At 45.9% G+C, this 21,313-nt stretch overlaps 1 protein-coding gene across 1 annotated transcript; it reads left to right on the forward strand.

Moving 5' to 3' along the window:
- The first annotated feature begins 3,493 nt into the window (after positions 1-3,493).
- LOC113935507 (zinc finger and SCAN domain-containing protein 5B-like) lies at positions 3,494-7,391 on the forward strand. The gene is made up of 4 exons (XM_027617525.1): positions 3,494-3,877; positions 5,171-5,383; positions 6,296-6,440; positions 6,682-7,391. Exons 1-4 carry the CDS (start codon positions 3,494-3,496, stop codon positions 7,389-7,391), a joined length of 1,452 nt encoding a protein of 483 aa, XP_027473326.1.
- The last annotated feature ends 13,922 nt before the right edge of the window (positions 7,392-21,313 follow it).

Below are 21,313 nucleotides of genomic sequence, written 5' to 3' on the forward strand. Positions count from 1 at the left end.
AGAGATTAGAAGAGGCAGCAGTGAGGGGATGAGTGGTCAGATTCTGAATCCAATTTGGTGGCGGGTCCCCCATGTACTGGACTCAGGATGAAAGGGTAGAGTTTATGTGGCCAGAAAGCCACCATTCTGCTCCCAAGGAGTCGGAGGTTTGCAGGGTGTTAGAGATTCCATTGGGCCCCCAGAATCAACGAAAGCCAGGAGCCTTCCAATTCATCTGAAATGTTAACACAAAAAAGTTCACTATCTGAATGGATTTGTTATGATTTGATGGACACGGAGAGCTTCCAAAATTGTAACCCAGTCACACCGAATCCTTGATTAAAATTCATGCAGTAACATGCAGACCCACCATTATATAGCTTTTCAGAATTTATGAGATCTAATTCAGGGGGACAAAAAGGTCCACAGAGAAACCTCATGTATCTCCAAACCACCTTCCCCACCCAGGGAGAAAAGGAATACAGAGCCGTGTCTATGTCCTTTTGTCTGCTTTCCATTGTTTTTGTAAAAGGGTAAGTTGACATATCAAATCAGTGACTTAAACTAGTTTGAGCAAAGCTTTAAGGTAGTAATCCCAAGATATTGAAAAATAGTAAAAATAAGTTTTAAAAAATCACAAATATTCCTCATGTATCAATAATTACTTTTCATTTTTCAATATCTTGGAATTAATATGTTAGAGCTTTGCTTGAGCTAGATGATTTTTTTCGAAGATTTTATTTTTTATTTTTAAGTAATCTCTATACCCAGTATAGGGCTCGAACTCACAACCCTGAGATCAGGAGTCGCACGATCCACGGACTGAACCACCCAGGCACCCCTGAACTAGATTAAATCACTGGTTTGATACCAGCCTGCCATCTCTTCACACGTTCTTGACTTGATAAGTCAGCACTGCCTTCGGCATTTAGGAAAAGCTTGGCCTGCAAAATGGGTATGATGTTGTACTTTTCTCTACTCACATGCAACCTCTAGTTTTCTAAATACCTACCTCTCCCGCTTTGCCTTCTCAGCTCATTTTAAATAAAATCTTGACCCAAAGTGCTTAAAACTTGCAGCTCTACATTCCCTGACTCCTTTGAACGCTTCAGGCATATGATAAATAATTCAGTAGACCAGGAAAACCAATATTGTTTCCAAGTAGATTTATTTAATAAATTCCTTTTTTTTTTTCTCTTGATGGAGTTTCAGTGGGAAATGTAATCCACACGGCCATCTTCAGTGGTTCATTCCATGGCCTTAAACTAATCTTTGGGCTGATGAGGTAACAGGAAGTCTGGGGTTTCTCTAGCTGTATATAAACAGAGCTGTGTATTTCAGCTCAAGGCTGTTGGAGAGCGAGTCTCCGATGTGAGGAGGCTGGAGGCAGGAAGACCTGAAGACACGAACGAGGTAAGTTACGGGTGGGGACGTCTAACGGTGCTTGGAACCTGGGATGGACGGATGGAGGTTGGTACCAGGAGGATTTGGGTCTGTATTCACTATGCATTAGCTCCAAGGTCTTGTGAAAGAAAGGATCTTCCTATACCCCATTATTAACTTTGAATCATTGTGGTGTGATTTGATTTGTGGTATGTGTGGTTTATACTTTGAACCAGGGTTTCTCAACCTCAGATGATATTTTTGGCCAGATGATTTTTTTGTTGTTTTGTGTGGGAGGGGAGTTGGGGGTCTGTCCTGTGCACTGTAGGATATTTAGGGGTATCCCCCCATCTGCCTCCCCCATGCCCAGGTTAGGACATCCAAAAATGTCTCCAGATGCTGCCCAGTGTCCCGAGGAGCCAAGGGGAGTAGGGCAAGTCACGTTTGGTTGAGAATTATAGCTCTAAATGTTGGTCACTCCATTTTTTACCATTGGGTAAAGATGTGCTGGGCATGTGCTCGGCATCCTCTTATTTTATCCTCAGACAATGTAAGAGGTAGGTTTTATCGTCCCCAAGTTATGGAGAAGGATTATGGTCTCCCAAGAGCTGATTGACTTGCCTAACAGCTAACTGAAGCTAAAACATGGGATTAAGACCACACTGGGCTGAAGTAGCCTTCCCTAACGATCCGAAATAGGACAAAAGTTGACCATTAGGGATTTTAGGCAAATGTATTAGCTTTGAATCTGTGTGGCACGTGGTTCTCCTGAGATTTCTAAACTTGCCATACTGTTGCTTAAAAACACATCGCCAGGTTTTTGCTCTCCACGGGGTAAAAACCAAACCTTTTTTTTTATCAACCAACTAGCGCAGCCGGGATTAAAGCCCCTTTCTCTACCTGGGAGCCACGTGACTCTCAGGGGCCTGCTGAGTACCCCCAGTCTTCATCCCTTCCTCAGGTTGACCCCTGATCTCTCACTAGAAGGAAAGTGTGGGTTGCATTCTTTCTGTAGCTGTTGTTCTTTTTTTTAGATTTTTATTTGGGAGAGAGAGAGCACGTGCCAAGCAGGGGGGAGGGGCAGAGGGGGAGGGGTTAAGCAGGCTCCCGCTGAGCAGGGCTCAATCCCAGGACCCTGGAATCATTACCTAAACCGAAGGCAGAAACCCCACGTAGCTGTTGTTCTTGGAATAAAATGGATATCTGCAGATTATCAAGGTGGTTCTTGCCTTTGAAAGCTAGGTTGAGAACTTCCTGAAAGCTCTTCTCTCTCAAAATTTTGCTTTTGAAAATTTCAAAGAGCATTGGATTTTAAATCCGTTTTCTGGGATGAGATTAAGTATTTAACCCACAGAGACTGAGAGCAGATGAACGGATTGCCTGGGGGTGGGGAAGGGGGCAGTGCCTGCTCTAGGCGGACAGGGTTTCCTTTGGGGATGAATAAATTCTGGAGCTAGACAGCGGTGAATGGTTGCATAGCATTGCAAATGTGAGCGGTGCCGCAAAGCTGTGCATTTTAAAAGAGTTAGAAATGGGGACTTTTGTGTTACGTGTATCTTACCACAGTAACAAAGTTATCTGTTAATCCTGTTAGGATTCTTTTGAGCCCTCCCTTTCCTGGAACAAAGCAATATCCTGGGATCAACCAGGAAATGTGTTGGGGGACAATCTTACATTAATATTTCCAGTGTTACTACACCACATGAAATTCTCAGGTTGTAAATATTTTTCTGTATTCCGCAAAGAATGATATTGTCCCAACATACAGATGAGAAAACTGAGCCCACCTCTGTGCATTTAGAGCTCAGAATCTAGGGGGCCATCCAGACATTTAAACCACCTTTTACTATAAAGGTGGACGTTGGAAAAATAATAGTGGGGGTTACTTTCCATGGTATTTAATACAGGACCAGTTGGGGACGGTGTCTAGTGTTGGGGTGAAGGGTTTGGAGGGGAGGGGGTGGGTAAGAAGTTAAACTAATGTGGTTCATTCTTTTCTCCCCCCAGACTTCTGAACAAACAGCGGGTCCCTTGCTGAGGAAAACCAGAGTAAATCCCTTTAGGGAGGTCTTAATTAGGCACCAGCTTCTAGAGAGTTTGCAGAGTCATATTGGAAAATTCTCCGGTCAATATGGCTACAGACCAGATATTTTCAGGGGGTCAGGAGAAAGCCCAAGGCAGCCCCGGGTCAGAGCTGCCGCAGTCTGTACCCTTGCCAGGAGCCCTCACTGGGAAGCAAGACAGCAACTGTGAGACTTGGCACCTGAGCTTCAGGGCGTTTACGAGCTCCGAGAAGTCGGACCCCCTCGACGACCTGGGGAGGCTCAGTGAGCTCTGCTACCTGTGGCTAAGGCCGGACCTTCACACCAAGGAGCAGATCCTGGACACGCTGGTGATGGAGCAGTTTATGATCTCCATGCCTCAGGAGCTTCAGGTCTTAGTCAAGGAAAGTGGTGTGCAGAGCTGCAAAGACTTGCGAGACCTGCTGAGAAGCAACCAGACCCCCAAGAAATGGGTGAGCAGGGCCTTCCTGACGGGAACAGGGAAGGTGGAGCTGGTGTGGGGGCTGCACGGTGCCCTTGGACTAGAAAGGACATGGGGGCTTTCTTCTGAGTCAGTGTGGGAGACAGCGTGCCCCTCAGGAGACACTCGGCAATGTCTAGAGACATTTCTGGCTGTCGCGACAGGGAGGAGATGGGAGGTTACTAGCGACTGGTGGGTTTCAGGGGTCTATGCACTTTGCCGTCATTCACCCTACACGGCCTCTCGTGGAAGAGAGTTGTGTAAGGGACATTCCAGAGGCTCCAGGAGAAAGGAGCCTGAAACCAGTCCAATCCATTACATTTACAACTCTTGACATCGCCAGAGACCCTCTTAAAAGTGGTCCTACCTGAGTAAAGGGGCTACAGTTGACAGAGAGGGGTGCTACGTGGTCATGGTAACTAGAGCCCTGGGATGATGCTGAGGAAAGGAGGAGTGTGGGACAGTAGGCTGTTAACTTGACGGGGGTCTCAAATCCACTAGTGATCCTGGGGTGGGTCATCCTTGGGGGCTTCCCTGGGCATCGTAGTGTTTAGTGGCATCCTTGATGTCGATGGCAACCTCCCGCCGTTGTGAAAGTCAAAAACAAAACGAAATCCTGGTGCTTGCCACATGTCCCTCCGAGAGCGGTCAAAATGGCTCGCAGGTAAGACTCTTCAGACCAGGCAAGACCTTACGCTGGAACATTTTCCGTCATGGTGGCTGGAGGGCGCCTGTATGCTTTGTAGAAAAAGCAAGGGTCTGAAGGACCTAGGAGGGGATGGGACCTGGTGTAGCACCAGTCATGGGGAGACAGGCTCCTCTGTAGGTAATTTTGTAAGTGGGCAGGAGGGAACTGGGTCCAACATGGCAATCCCCCCTTCCCTGAGCACTCCAGTAGGCGATGAAATTCTCCAGGGGTGAGCCAAGAATGGGAATTAGGAGCTTTGACAACATTGTGGGAAAACAGCCATGGCAATTCTAAGATGTTAATCTGGGATGCTAGATAAAGGAATTCTTAAGACCAGCTGAATGAGATGGAAGCCAGGCGTGTGAAATCTCACTTGGGTGCGGTGTTGGATTTCTCACTGCACCACACCTCACGCGCTCGAGGTCGGGAGTGGACAAGGCATGCTTTAGGGTGATGGTTTGAGGGCTGAGTATTAGCTGAGGTTTTAAACAGGTAATTCCAATGAAGTGTGAGTGTATGGTAGCTTCACACAGGGAGTCTCAGAGCTACGTTCCGGTTCTCAGTGAGTCTGATCTTGGTTGATTCTTGCCCCCACAGACCATAGTCACCTTACAAGGACAGGAATTTCTTGTGCAAAGTTCAGATGCTCAGATGGCCGAAGCTGAGGTCAGTGACGTGGACCTCGTGACGGACTTGTCCAAGAAGCCCCAATCCTCTGTGAGCGAGACACATCCAGAGGACAGCCAGAAAGTCAGCAGACAGCGGCAGAATCTGCCAGGAGTCAGTGAGCCGTCAATGGGGCCGGCGAGTGTGACGCCCTCCCCGATCTCTAGGGAGCGGTGGCAGAAGGTACGGGAAGAAGCGGTGGGGGGTAGCTGCTGGAATAATTGGGGTAATGGCAGAGCACAGAACTGGACCCATTGACCCTAGGGATTCCCGTGACTGCGTCAAGCCCATAAACATCTCTGAGCCTCTGGAGAATGAAGACTCCTCGGCCTTTGCCCATCTGCCATTGAAGCTCTTTCAGCGTTAAGGGTGGGAAGAAAGAAATAGTCTCAATGAAATGGTGCTAGGTTAGTTTGCCATGGGGTAATGAACTGAAGGCTGATTTTTCCATAGCCGATTTCCTCAGGCATCCCATGAAATGACAATCGGACAAAGGACACGTTTTGGAAATATAGTCAATACCTTATGTTAAGGGAGTGGTTCTCACCTGGAGTCGTTTTGCCTCTGGAAGACATTTGCAAATGTCCGGAGACCTCTTCGGTTGTCAGAATGGAGGTGGGGTTGGAGGATGGAATTGACATTAGTGGGTAGAAACCAGGGATGCTGCTATAATCGATCATCCCGCAATGCACAGGACAGCCTCACAACAGGGAGTCATCCAACCAAAATATCAGCAGTGCTGGCTCTGGACCTAGAGCCTTGCTTCCTGAGTAAGGGCAGGGGAAGCCGGATGACCTGAGGAGGAGTGCTTAGAGAATTAAGTGTAAAGGCTGCGATGTGTGGACATGGTTTAAAGGTGTGGTGGGTACTGGTTAAGGACAGGGAGTGACGAGTGGCCCAGAGGAAGCCTGGACACGTCCAGACACTGCGTTATTGAGAAAGTTGGTGTCTCAGATTAGGGAGATGGGCAGGATGGGGAAAGAGGAGACAAGAGCTTCCCACACCCCGAGTTAGACACTTTGGTAACTACATTTGGTTGCCCGTTGTCAGGGACAGAACGTTCTCCTGCCAGAGACCATTCCTGGGAAAGGTGTACGGGAGGGTCTGAGACCCAAGGAGAACTTGAAGAAGAATCTGATGGAAGATCTGGAAGAGACAACAATACTGACATCCCAAGAGCCTCAGCTTCTGCAGGGTCCTGGTGAGCATGGAAACTGGAAATTCGGAGGAGTCAGTGACTTCTACCTGTGCTGGGGAGGGAGCTCTGAAATGTCAAGTCTTCTCTGTCACTGACTGTCCACAGTGTCCTACGTACAACCCCATCCCAGGTTTGTTGGTTGATGGGAGGTTCTCAGCCCACAGCAGTGGGCTCGGTTCAGACGAGGCTGGTATCGTTGAAAATGCTCTTTATTAAGTGTTGTGTGTTAACCCTTGTTCAACAGATTCTGCGAGGGCGGAGGGTGGGAAGAATCTCCAAGAAGGAACCGGTATTACGAACGTGGCTGCCGACACACCTCCCACCCACCTTTCTGAGAGACAAATTTCCACTCAGAGTGGGAACAGAAGAGATTCTCAGAAGAGTCCAAGAAATCCCAAAGGAAGAAAACTGGACAACACCTCCATTTCCAAAGAGGCGCCCCAAGAGGGGACCCCATATTTTGCCAAAGGAGAAGCCTCAGCTCAACCTGCGTCCCATTTGGTCCATCCTGTTGGGAAAAAAACCACGGGACAGACACCAGCCCTGTGCAGCATATGTAAGAAAGGATTTCGTTATAAGTCCCAGTTTTACATTCACTGGAGGACACACACAGGAGAGAGGCCTTTCAAATGCGATACCTGTTCTGGGGGTTTCATGCAGCCTTCAGACCTCCGAGTCCACCAGCGAATCCACACAGGCGAGAAGCCGTACTCCTGTGAACTCTGCCACAAGACGTTCACCCACGACTCCACCCTGCGGAGTCACTGGAGGGTCCACACAAAGGAGAAGCCTTACCCGTGTGAAGACTGCGGGAAAACTTTTAGTCACAAAGGGAACCTCAACGTCCACCGGCGCACCCACTCGGGATTAAAACCCTACACGTGTCACGAGTGCAAATGCGCCTTTCGTCAGCTGGGAACTTTTAAACGCCACCAAAAGACACATGCAAAGTGACTTCCTGACGAGTCCCTGATCGGGTGCAAGTCCCATCTGCCCCAAGAAGGAAGTCAATGGTGATCTCTCACTGATTTTTGTAAAAATGACACGGGACGTCTTGAGCACTTAAAAGGTTTCTGGAACACAACAGATGTTCCGTAAACATTAATTGTGAGGGTCTTGGAATGATGACATCCTCCCCGTTGGTGTTCGTTTTCTGTTTTATTATGTGCTATTGTTTCCTCATAAGCTTTTTGGTTTATGTTGCCATTCTTGAAATGAAGGCAAGTCTTGTTTTCAATATTTCCTTATAAAATTGTGGCTGCAGATTGTTTCCCTGTTGTCCTTTATTTCCTTGTAAAATAGGACGATCCAATAGGGTGGCCAGATTAAATAGGAGATACCCTGTGAAATTTGAATTTCAGATGAGCACGTTTTAAGTATAAACACATTCTGAATCATTTATCAAATAATCACTGAGCAACTTTTTTTTTTAAGATTTTTTTTTTTTTATGTATAAGAGAGAGAGAAAGCACAAGCAGGGGGAGCAGCATGCAGAGGAAGAAGAGATGGGGGGCTCGATCCCAGGACCCCAGGATCATGACCTGAGCCGAAGGCAGACGCTTAACCGACTGAGCCACCCAGGCGCCCACCCCTAACTTTTTTTAAAAAGACATTTTTTAGAACAGATTTAGTTTCACAACAAAACAGCACAAAGTACAGAGATTTCCCAGAGACCCCCCGTCCCCACTCAAACACATCCTCCCTTACCATCAGCATCCCCCGCAGAGTGGTACGTTTGCTACAAATTATGAGTCTACGCTGATGTTGTTGTCCCCCAAAGCCCAGAGTACAGGGGTCACTCAGTGTTGTCCCTTCCCTGGGTTTAGACAGATGCATGACGTGCACCCACCGTTATGGTCTCATGCAGAGTAGTTTTCTACCCTAAAAATCCTTTGTGCTCTGCCTGTTCACATCTCTTTGTCACCTGCACCCTCAGTATTTTGCTAAATTTGGTAACGTGTAATTTTTCTCAAGTCCATACGATTGCCCTAGGTCCCACACCATCTCATCTATTAACCTTGTGCGTTAGGATGGCACATCTACGGATTTAGTACGTTCAGATAAAGGCCCATATTTGACTGATTTCCTTGCTTTTCCTGTAATATCAGGTCCCAGCCTCCTATCAGGGTCCCACGCTGCATTTCCTGATGCTTCCTTAGACTCCTCTTGGTAGTGAGTCTCTCAGATCTTCCTTGTTTTTGATGTCCTGAGAATCTGCACTTTAAAGAAATTCCCAGTGAGGGGCGCCTGAGTGGCTCAGTCGTTAAGCGTCTGCCTTCGGCTCAGGTCATGGTCCCAGGGTCCTGGGATCGAGCCCCGCATCGGGCTCCCTGCTCCACGGGAAGCCTGCTTCTCCCTCTCCCTCTGCCCCTGCTTGTGTTCCCTCTCTGGCTGTGTCTCTCTCTGTCAAATAAAATCTTAAAAAAAAAAAAAAAGAAGAAATTCCCAGCGATAGGGATGTTTTTGGTCTTGGGAAACTTTGAGAAAAGCGGGTATAGCTCGTAGGTTGGGTCCAGTAACCCTCAGAGCTCCAAGTCTGTCCCTTCCCACAGGGGTGGCCCATTTACAAAAGTCCTGTTTAAGGAGGAGGGTTTAAGGTCCTTCCCTGGCGCAGGGTCCCGGTGGTGCCTGTGGACTCCCTGTTCATCCAGACCAGGCTCTGAGCAGTCTTGCAGCTGAGTGGGAGGTGGTTCTCCCTCTTGGTGATTAAGTCTGACTTCCTTCACCAGACCCAGAAAGTGTTTTCATGACACAGCCTGCTCGTTTACCTCAATCAGTTAACTCCACCCGAATTAACTCATCAGTTAACTTCACCCGAAGTTTCTTTGCAGCCCCATTTTCCAATCTGGCTGCATGTGGGAGGCACCTGGAGAGTTAAAAAGCCCCTGGTGGGAGTCACACCCAGAGACGAGGATTTGGCTGGTTTGGGGGCTGGCGGGGGCATCGGGTGATCCTAATGTGTGGCTGACACAAAGAGGATGAACACCGCTTCCCCTGCCCCCGCGGATATCTCCAGGCCTCCAGGATATGGTTAGGATTTAGGAAGAGGGTGAGTGGGGCAAGGATGATCAACCATTCTACCCTCTGGGTGTGGACCTCCACCCGCTGCATCCACACAGCCATGATCCTTGTTAGGAATTAAATAACACCCATGGGTATTGAGGGCACAGCACGTTCTGCATGGAGCGTCAGGCGTTATACGAAAGCAATGGATCGTGGATCACCACATCAAACACTAATGATGTACTGTATGGTGGCTAACATAACATAATAAAATTAAATTAAAAAAATTAAATAACAATCAGGCCCAAACCTACTGAATCAGAAGCCTGGGGGTGGAGTCCTGCACTCCATTTAAAGGGGGATCCTAATACATCCTAAGATTTTGTAACAGTTGCCCTGCATCACTGGTTCTTAGACTGGGAATCACCTGGGTAGTTTTGCTTTGTTTCTGAAATAACTATAGATTCACAAGAAACTGCAAAAATAGTACAGGCAGATCTCCTGCATCCTTCATCCAGTCTATTAAAAAATGCACAAAGCCAACGTATTTCAGCATCTAGAGGGGGACGGAAGAACAGAGAACACAGGTACATGGACAGACATGTTTTTACTTCCTCCAGCCTGTTCTCTCAGCCCGCCACTAAAAGAGCTCTTATCAGACTCGACAGCAATTTGGGTCTTGTCAGTCGGTAGTCCATCTTCAATCCTCTAAGTCTCACCGCGATTTTTTAAAAAGCATACTTCCAATATCCAGAGATATTAGCTGTTAACCTGCTCTATTTCTTTCCTTTTAAATAATTTAATTTTATATGCAAGTCACGGAGCTGTATTGAAACTATTATAAATTGGTCCAGTTATGTTTTTCCTTAATTATATACTTATTTGTTGATTTACTTTTGTAATAGAAAAAAGTATCCAAAAAAAAGAACCCCTATTGTCTCCAATAAATATTGACAAAAACACACATCTACGTAGATGCTCCCCTGAGAACCTGTCTCTCAGCTTCTTCACCTGGGGGAAACCACCATCACAAATCCCTAGCTCATATTGCAACCACCCTGGAAAACAGTATGGAGGTTCCTCAAACAGTTGAAAATAGAGCTACCATACGATCCAGCAATCACGCTACTGGGTATTTACCACAAAGATGCAAATGTAGGGACCCGAAGGGGTACGTGCACCCCAATGTTTATAGCAGCAATGTCCACAATAGCCAAACTGTGGAGAGAGCCAAGATGTCCATCGACAGATGAATGGATAAAGAAGAGGTGGTATATATACACAAAGGAATATTATGCAGCCATCAAAAGGAATGAGATCTTGCCATTTGCAACGAGCAACGACGTGGATGGAACTGGAGGGTGTTATGCTGAGTGAAATAAGTCAATCAGAGAAAGACATGTATCATATGACCTCACTGATATGAGGGATTCTTAATCTCAGGAAACAAACTGAGGGTTGCTGGAGTGGTGGGGGGTGGGAGGGATGGGGTGCCTGGGTGATAGACATTGGGGAGGGTATGTGCTATGGTGAGCGCTGTGAATTGTGCAAGACTGTTGAATCACAGATCTGTACTTCTGAAACAATGCAACATATGTTAAAAAAAAGAAAAAAGAAGAAGATAGCAGGAGGGGAAGAATGAAGGAGAGTAAGTCGGAGGCGGAGAGGAACCATGAGAGACGATGGACTCTGAAAAACAAACTGAGGGTTCTAGAGGGGAGGAGGGTGGGGGGTTGGGTTAGCCTGGTGATGGGTATTAAAGAGGGCACGTTCTGCGTGGAGCACTGGGTGTTATGCACAAACAATGAATCATGGAACACTGCATCAAAAACTAATGATGTAATGTATGGTGATTAACAATAAAAAACATAACATAAAACATAACATAACAAACATAACAATAAAAAAATTTAAAAAATAATTTTATTGAAGACGTGTGCATGTCTAAGAATATATTGTTTAGTTTTGCTTTTTTTCTTAATTGCTGACTTTTATTTACCTCTAAATATTAATGATATTCAATATAATATCAAGAGAAATTGTGCCACGTATATTAAAGTAAATTAGAGTATTAGGGAAACCAAGGCAGAATAACTTCTGTTGCTGCTCTCATCCTAACAAGAGAAAAAAATTGCTAAGATTGGAAGTTTGTTGGCCATACTTGGAAGAGTTAGCCTAAGAAGCCTAAGAAGTTAGCCTAAGAAGTTTTATTGGTTGAAGTTGTTTGAACTTGGTTGTAAAGCTATTGTGTGGGACTTTTCATTAAGTGGAAGATACCACTGGACTCCCAGTGGTAAGACATAGCCATTTCCAACAAGGAATCACATCTTTGTGTATGTAAACGTATTGAAAAATTTTTTATTGTGGTTAAAATACATATATAGTCTAAAATTTACCATTTTAACCTTTTTTCGTTAAGTTTTTTATTGTTATGTTCATCACCATACATTACATCATTAGTTTTTGATGCAGTGTTCCATGATTCATTGTTTGTGCATAACACCCAGTGCTCCACGCAGAACGTGCCCTCCTTAATACCCATCACCAGGCTAACCCATCCCCCCACCCCCCTCCCCTCTAGAACCCTCAGTTTGTTTTTCAGAGTCCATCGCCTCTCATGGTTCGTCTCCCCCTCTGACTTACTCTCCTTAATTCTTCCCCTCCTGCTATCTTCTTCTTTTTTAAACATATATTGCATTATTTGTTTCAGAGGTACAGATCTGTGATTCAACAGTATTGCTTTTTTTTTTTAAACAGAAGAATGACATACCGATGCTAGTCTTTTGGAATCCCTTTTTCTCGTTCAACTTTGTTGCTAAAATACATCCACGTTTTTAAGTATGACAGTAGCTTACCCATTTTTTATTACTGCTTTATGTTCTTTTTTTTTTTTTTTTTTTTTAAAGATTTTATTTGACAGAGAGACACAGCAAGAGAGGGAACCCAAGCAGGTTCATGGCTTATGAATATGTCACAATGTTGCCACCCTCTTGGTGACTCTTGGTGCTGCTGCCCTGTTTGTTATTATATCCATTTCTCTACCCATCATTCTCTCTGTCGTTTTCTTTTACAAAAATAGGATCACATTGTACTTAATATAGGGGGATGGAAACTTCAGACATTGATGTGTAAATGGAAATCTGAATCCTTCCCCCCGTCTTCCCATCCTTGGTCAAGCAGGCGCTTATTGCCTCAGGGAAAGCATGTATCAGAGTGGAAATAAAACATTTTCCCAAGTCCTGCTGACATTTCAAACCATGGCAAGTTAGACAACAGCTTTAGATAATAGGAACTATACACAACACTTCTTGGAAATGCCGTGGGCACTACCAGACTTCCCCGTGCTCCAAGTAAAAGCGGGTCCTTCTGGATAGTGAAGAGGACATACGAGATGAGAAATCAGCAGGACGGAAGAGAGTCAAGGGGGCAAGAAAGAGATTGGGAGGGAAATGTCCAAAGAGCATAGTTCCCTCCGAAAGGTTGCAAGATCTCAAATAGGAATGGTGGCATGGTGCTTTCAAGTCCCTGGGATCATAGAACTCACAAGAGAATCCTGAGCACCAAGTAAGTCCTGGAACCAACGGGAAGATTCCAGAAGGACTTCTCAATGGCAATCTATGTCCACCAGTGGACGCGGTAAGGTTGCCTGCACCCGTTGGTGCGTTGGCAAGACACAAACTGGCTGGGGGTGGGGGTTATGACACTAAGGACCAAAGCAAACATTTTTAAATGTTGGGAGGTTAGCAAAGTGAGATCTCCTGAGGAGGGATTATCTTGTGTCATTGACTTTAAAGAAAAAAAAATCTTCCTTGCGGAGGTCCATGGTCTGAGGAGTGACTAAGAACAGGGAAAAATCAGGGCTGCAGCGTCCCTTTGCTGGTGGGTTCAGGATTTTCATAGAGCAGCGTGGCTATGTCCAAGCTGGTGCCACCGGTATCCAGCACATCTTGGCTGTTCTTATTTTGAACGTTTTAAAATGTAAAATTGTAATTGTTGATTTGGGGGGCCAATTTGTATACTTATTATGACAATGCCCAGCAGATGGCAGCAAAGACCGTCTAACAGGTGAAGCGGGCTGGCGCTTCTACCAACAGTTAAAATCACCAGGGCTTCGACAGGGAAATGTTTTCCTCGTTACCAACCGACCAGCCTCTCTTAAAAAAAATAAATCTTTCTGCTGTTAGTGTGGGGCCAAATTTGACCCTTCATAGGGTATAGTTCACGTGGTTTGCACTTGTTTTCCCTTACGAGGATTGTATATTCAGTTTCATCATGATGGTGGAGGGAGGTGGGTGGGGGGGGGTGGGCTGGATGGGGGATGGGCATTAAGGATGGCGCTTGTGATGAGCCCTGGGTGTTGTAGGGAAGTGATGAATCACTAAATTCTACTCCTGAAACCAGTATTACACTGTATGTGCACTAGCTGGAATTTAAATAAAAATTTGAAGAAAAAAATCTCATCATGAAATACTTTGTTTTACAAATTGTTTTTATTAACCCCGACGAATTACACAGAGATAAAATTGTGATTACTAATAATGATCTTTTGATTAGATTATAACCTGTTTTATTCATGCAGTTTTATGAGACCGAGATTATCGTCATTTTACATACTTCTAATTGTAACGCATTCTAGGATAAATTGCTAAGCTATTGCCTTATTTTTCCTAATGTCAGAAAGAATTTTTTTTTAAGATTTTATTTATTTATTTGAGAGAGAGAACAGGAGCGGTGGGGGCAGGGCACAGGAAAAGGGAGGAGCAGTTTCCCCATGAGCAGGGAGGCCGTGCTCCCCCCACCCCCAAGGCTGGAGCCCAGGACCTCAGGATGAAGGCAGACGGTTAACCGCCTAACCAACTAAATAAACTCAGAAAGAATTTTTTAAAGCCTCAGAGAAAACAAAGACAATAAAGAATAAAAATGAAAAAGATTTATCTTGATCATTGAATCAAGTGTTTGAGAAAATAGGTGGAATGCCAAAGAGGAAAAGATTTTGAACTACTTATTTCGGCCAAAATAGCAGGGAGACAACACTGAGAGACAGGAATGTTCCCGGCTCGTCTGCTACTTCCATGTTAATTATTCCACAAAAACCAAAACCAAAACCAAACAAAAAAACTGTAACAGAAAAATAAAACAAAGAATTGGTCCAAATGAACATATATTTTTTTCAAAAATTTTTATTGTGGTAAAACACACACAACATAAAAGTTACCATCTTAACCGTGTTTCAGTGGCCGGTTTAGTAGTGTCTTAAGTACATTCGCATCGTTACTCAACCACCTTCCAGAATTGCTCTCGTCTTGCAAACCGGAAATTCTGTACCCATTAAACATCAACTTCACAGTTTGGCTTACATCACTGAGCATAATGTCCTCAGGGTTCATCCATGTTGGGCCATGCGATTGAATCATAGTCCATTGTATGGATAACCCACATTTTGTTTGTTCCTTTGTCCACTGATGGTCACTTGGGTTGCTTCTACTTTCTGGCCACTGTGAATAATGCTGTTATAAATACGGGTGCTCAAATATCTCGTTCAGTCCCTGATTACAATTCCTTAAGGTATATACATGAAGTAGAATTGCTGGACGTATGGCAATTCTTTTCCACACCGAGAGAGAGGGCAGAGAGTGGGGAGGGGGGAGTAGAGAGGCAGAGGGAGAAGCAGACTCCCCGCCGAGCAGGGAGCCCGATGCGGGGCTCGACCGCAGGACCCCGAGGTCATGACCTGAGCCGAAGGCAGACGCTTAACCAACTGAGACACCCAGGCATCCCAAAAAGTGACTTTTAAAAAATGTATTTTGGGGGCTGGGTGCCTGGGTGGCTCTGTGGATTAAGCATCCGACTCTTGGTTTCAGCTCAGGTTATGATCTCGGGATTGTGGGATCAAGCCCCACATAAGGCTCTGCGCTCAGCATGGCGTCTGCTTGTCCCTCTACTCTTCCCCTGCTTGTGCTCTCTCTCTCTCTCTCTCTCTCTCTCAAATAAATAAATCAACAAAATCTTGAAAAATATGTTTTGGTGGGGGGACTGGGTGGCTCTGTCTGGTTAAGCAACCAACTCTTGGTTTTGGCTCAGGTCATGGTCTCGGGGTTGTGAGATCAGCTGGGTGAGGAGCCTGCTTAAGATTCCCTCTCCCTCTCCCTCCCCATATACATATATTTATGGAGCATATAACATATACGCAGTATATGTATATATATATATACATATATATATTTAACATATATATATATTTAACAAATTTATTTAGGAATAATTGAGGTACAATAAACTGCACATATTATCAGTTTAAGATTTAACGCATTTTGATGTCTGCATAGACCCGTGAAGCCATATCACACCCAGGATAACAATTTCCACCCTCCCCAAAACTCACCACCTGAGCCTATAAGGTCTCTCCCTCCCTCCGGCCCAGGTGGCCCCTGGTCCACTTGGCGTCATGCGGGTTAGTTTACATCTTTGAGAATCTTAAATAAATGGAATCATTCAGCCAGCACATACTCTTTTTGGTGTGGTTTCTTTCGAGAATTTTGAGGTTGAGATTCAGCCCTGGTATATCCCTGTTTCAAGAAATGCATTTCCATGAACTTTAGACTCTACTAAATAGGGCGCCTGGGTGGCTCAGTAGTTAAGCGTCTGCCTTCGGCTCAGGTCATGATTCCAGGGTCCTGGGATCGAGCCCCGCATGGGGTCCTCCACTCGGCAGGGAGCCTGCTTCTCCCTCTCTCTCTACCTGCTGCTTTCCCTACTTGTGATCGCTGTCAAATTAATAAATAAAAAAAATTTTTAAAAGAATCTACTTAATAAATTCCATTAAATAATCCCACTGGAATATGTCTTTTGCTCTTTATTCACGACGACATCCCCAGGTCCTAGCACAGGACTGGGTCTATGTTATATGCTCCATAAATATTTGCTGAAGGCGTGAATGGAGAGCACCATGGCACATCCATAGGATGGAAGCTGTGTAGTCACTGAGAAAGAACAAATTAGATCTTTACCTAGGGCTCTGGTAAAATGTCCCTAACAAACTGATAACTAAAAAAAAAAAAAATAAAAAAAATAAATGCAGTTTCCCTCACCGTAGACCTGATGTGTCCCACGTTTGCATATTCGACACAGGTGCGTGAGGAGGGAATGGCAGTGGGGAATGAGCAGGGAGATCTGAGCTTTCTCCGCCTTTTTAAAACTGCTACCTTTGGCAGCAGTAGAGATACTATTTTGTTTATTTTCGTTTAAAAGCTTTCTGTGACTATTTAGTGAAAAAATACACAAACGTGTAACTAAATGCTGAGCCTGAGTGTGGTTAAGACCCAGCTGGGAACCTGGGGCGGGGGTCAGGGAGGAGAAGCTGACTTGACCTCGGGATCGCTTTGCCCCTCTGGGAGGCCGCAGGGAATAAGAAGCTCCCGCCCGCACCAGCAGCTCCTGTCCTCAGGCAAACGGAGAAAAACAAAAACAGCCTCAGCATTCACAGGTGCAAGCTGCCTAATTGCAGCCCCAGGTAACTCTCCTCGTGGCATTTCAAACTTTTAATTGTCCCGAATGCGTTCAAATTTATTTATTCCCAAAGCTTGCTTGCCTGTGGCCCAAGGCGTTTTCCCTTTGGCATTTCAACACCGCCCTCCGACCCCCCCTCAAAAGAGAAGCTGTTTTTCCTGCAGCCGAGGGATGGGTTGAATGAGCAATCATCATTAATAAGCCGGCAGGAGAGATGAAGAGCACAGTTTCCTCACTTTCAGGGTCCCTGGGCGGGCTCTTAGGCGATTTTAATGAGTCCCAGAGCACGAGGCTCACTTTCTGTCCGTCTTGGTGCTAAATTGGCATCAGAAAGTTCACTCTGAAGGTCTGGAAAACACTGTCGATTGCCAGCCTCCAGGGTGGCCCGTTTTCTTTCAATTGCTTATTTAAAAAAGTGATCATCTCGGTTTCTGATCATGAAGGTAGTGTGTTTATCGAATGCCTTTGAAAAATAGAGAAAGCAGTGGAGAATAAGCTGCCCATAATCCCACCAAGTAGAGACAAGCAGTTTTAATATTTGGAGTGTGTCCTTCTGATATTTCCCCTGTGTGTGTGTGTAGGTATAATGGACGTGTTTATAGATACATACATCATACATGCATACATGTGTGTACACATCCACATGGATGTATATATGGGTGTATATATGAACTATGTAAATATGAGCAGGTGTCATGATGGCACGTCCATAGCAGGTGGTAGAGAAAAGCAAACTGGCTGCCTTGGAGGTTCCTCCCAAAAGGAAACACAAGATGAGCAATGGGTCTGAAGGGGGAAATTAAGTGCTCATTGTTAGTGGTCAGTGAGGTCTGTGGGGTGTCCAGGGAGAGGCTTGGGGTCAGCGGGATACCTGGGTGTAGGGCCCGGGAATGCACCCCAGACTCGCCAGTCATCTCTGGAGGGGTTAATGAGCCCAGATAACTCAGGGTGTGGGGGGGATTGCCTTTATGGGCTCAGGTGTCAGAGGAAAGACTAAGGGGTCGAGAAGTGGGGACCAGGGGAACTGAGGGGGTGGCCCGAGTCAGGACAGACGATGTGCATGGAGAACGTGGCAGAGTTTTGAGGGATATTCCTGGAAGCAGGTGACTCCCTGGGGGGGCACTGGAGATGAACCCAAGGGCTGATCTCCATGTTCTCAGGAGAAGTTACCAGGAGGACATGCAACACTTATTTCTGGGACGTGGGCTGCAGAGTGCTTTCCGTACTAGACAGATCGCTGGTGTGCAGAAATTAGACGCCCACCATCCTCACCTGGTGGGCAAGCAGGCTGCCTTCCATCCTTGTGTCTTCCTTACTGCCTCGGCCTGATCTTCCTGGACACGGGCCTGGGAGACTCTGCAAGCCTCTGGCAGGCTTCCAGAACTTTGCCCCCACCTGCTCCTTGGTGCCATCCCTAGGGCGTTACAGGGGTGCAGTCTCGGGGTAGGCCAACCCTACCTTCTCCACAAGCCCCCTTCGGACCACCTAGATAGGCTTCAACACATACGAGCACCTCCCTCCCATGTTCTAGACCCATGTGGACACTGGGGAGACGGACAGAAACCAGAGAGTTCCTGCCCGTGAAGACCCCACCGCCAGCCAAATGGAGGTAAAGACACACAAATGCATCCACTTTGGTTTTCAAGGACGGTGGTTTCTCTCTCCCATCTCATATGTTCTATACTTGCCAGTTCCTGGTGCAGAGGCGGATCTCATGTCCTTCTTGTGTCGGGCAGGGAGGTGATTTGCTTCTGTCCAACACAACGTGGCAGGAAGGATAATACATCTTCTTCCTTACTCGACTGAAGGCCCGAGCCAGCCTCAGTTGTCTCGTTGTCCTGAGGCCGCCATGTTGTGAGGAAGCCCCAACCAGCCCATTCCACATGGAGACAGCATGGAGAGGCAGGTGGTGGTCAGCCCCAGCTGCTCCAGTCATTGCATGATAGACCCCGAGCCGGAACCACCCCAGGGGCATCCTCCCCAAATTCCTGACCCTCAGAAACCACGACAGATACTCAAAACTGTTGCTGTTTTGAGTCACTGAGTTTGGGGTAGTCACGGGTAACTGGAGAAGCATCAGATCTTCCCAGCCTGCACTTCTGACCCCACCCTCTCCCTGCTTTGTCCTCAGATGGTTCCCCTGGGGTCTTCATCTGCACAGTCCAGCCAACATTCTCCTTCAGATCTGGTTATCACAGAAGTCCTGCCTCAAATTTACCCTCTGTCCTTCCCACCTGTGAGAAGAACGTGCGAAATGCATGAAGGCATGCACGTTCAAAATCTTAGTGCCTGGGGGGTATAGCTCAGTGGTAGAGCATTTGACTGCAAAATCTTAGTGCCTGAAGACTCATGTGTTTGAGGGGCTAAAAACATCTTTGGAAGGATATTCATATTTGGGATTTGGGAGTGTGTCGAGCAGTTGATCTGAGAGTTGAGTGTGGGTTCAAATCCTACTTCCTCCACCTACTGGTTTGGTGACTTTGGGTCACAAAATATCATAAATAAATATAAATATTAATAAACATGATGAAATGGTATTTTAGGGCTTTTTAGGGTTTTTAAGAATCCTGTGTCCTCCTACCTGCTGGGGAGGCACACACACATCTGTTTGGTGCTATTATTGTTGGTTGATCAAGGAATGCATTCTGTGAACCTTATTCAGTGAATGGCTCCATTGATCAGCTGGAAGAAAGTTTTCAAATTACAGCCTCAAAAACTCACAGATTTTTAAAAAATTAAATCATTTCCATCAGCAGTTAAGCAAACAGATATAAGTAAACAAAAATCTTTAGAACATTTTCCACGAATCTTTGGCTCTTGATTTAGTTCATTTGTGGTTTACAGAAACAAGCAATACCATAAGGAATTTTGCCCTTTCTGACTTGCTGTGGCAAATTTTTCTAAAATGCATCATTTGGACATAGCTTCCTGCAGAAGAGACACTAGAGGCTTATGGAAAAGTGTGGGCTTCCATGTCTGTCTGTCCTTCAAATTCTTCCCACTCTTTTCTGCATTAGGGACTTTGCACAAGCTGTCTCCAAGATACTCCTGCCCCAGATCCTCACCCATCCAAGACAACATGTTGGTGAGGTCTTCCCGGACAACTCCAGGTGAAAGCATCACCCCAATAGCCTCACTCTCTGCCACATGACCCTATTTTATGTACCTTCTTTGCAGCAATGACCAGTAGCTGAAGTCATATTATCATTTGTCTTGCTACACTAGAATACAAACTCTTTAGAGCTAGACATGGTGCTTCCACAATCTGGTCTGCTTTGTGCAGAGAGGATGGCTTACTCATATGGTGCTCTCTTCAGGCTCACAACAGCCCACCAGGCAGGTAGTCTGACAAAGCTGAGAGGCAGCTTAAAGTAATGGTTTAGAGCAGTGCCATCCAAGATGGCAGCCCCTAGCGCATGGAGCTATTTAAATTTAAACGAGCTGGGCGCCTGGGTGGCTCAGTTGGTGAAGCGACTGCCTTCGGCTCAGGTCATGATCCTGGAGTCCCAGGATCAAGTCCCACATCGGGCTCCCTGCTCAGCGGAGAGTCTGCTTCTCCCTCTGACCCTCCCCCCTCTCATGTGCTCTCTCTCTCTCAAATAAATAAATAAAAATAAAAATAAAAAAATAAATTTAAACGAATTAAAGTGAAATAAAAGTAAAAGTACATTTTCCCTCTTGAATTGGTGTCATTTCAAGTGCTCACCAGCCACGTGTGACTGCCATGTCGGACAGCTCGGGGACAGGGCATGACATGCGTGTCGTTGTAGAAAGTTCTGTTGGAAGGGGCTGGTTAGAGCCTGCAGTGCCTATTCAGATGCTCAGCTTCCACAGCCCCGTCCTTCCAATTACTAGTATGTGATTTTGTGTTGACCTTACACCTTCTGGCTCTGAGGTTCCTCATCTATAAAATGGGGCCCATAATGGTTCCGATCTTGTAGGGTTGTAGGAATTACTGGATGCCAAGGCACTTAGAAGGGTGTTGCGTTTATAGCCAATGCTCTAAAAAGTATTAGCTGTTTATGTGATGAGAACGAAAAAGGATAAATAATTTGTCCAAGTTCACCTGCGAGAAGGTGGAGGTGCTGAGGCTTGGTTCTCTAGCTTTCTGATTCCACAGTCTGGCTCATTCCCATTACATATTGCAAGTCCCTTCTGGGCAAATCTCTTAAGCTCATTGTTCCCTCATATGTTCAGTGGGAGACAAGAGACTCCTCTGGACCCTCCATCCAGAACAACTGTGCAGAAACTGAGCAGAGAGCTAGTCAGAGCCCAGGAAATGGGTTGTCGATTCCGGGACCTAGCCATTGGCCTTGCGATTCTTTGGAGGTTGGGGGAAGGAATCCAGACTGCCCTGGGGAGAGCAG

Source organism: Zalophus californianus, chromosome 17 (assembly GCF_009762305.2).
Source record: "Zalophus californianus isolate mZalCal1 chromosome 17, mZalCal1.pri.v2, whole genome shotgun sequence".
Classification (NCBI taxonomy): domain Eukaryota; kingdom Metazoa; phylum Chordata; class Mammalia; order Carnivora; family Otariidae; genus Zalophus; species Zalophus californianus.

Bases quoted from the DNA above. Each gene is read 5' to 3' on its own strand.
- LOC113935507 (XM_027617525.1), top strand. From the start codon at position 3,494: ATGGCTACAGACCAGATATTTTCAGGGGGTCAGGAGAAAGCCCAAGGC. The intron at 3,878-5,170 runs GTGAGCAGGGCC...TTGCCCCCACAG, and splicing joins ACCAGACCCCCAAGAAATGG to ACCATAGTCACCTTACAAGG. The intron at 5,384-6,295 runs GTGACGCCCTCC...TGTCAGGGACAG, and splicing joins CGTCAATGGGGCCGGCGAGT to AACGTTCTCCTGCCAGAGAC.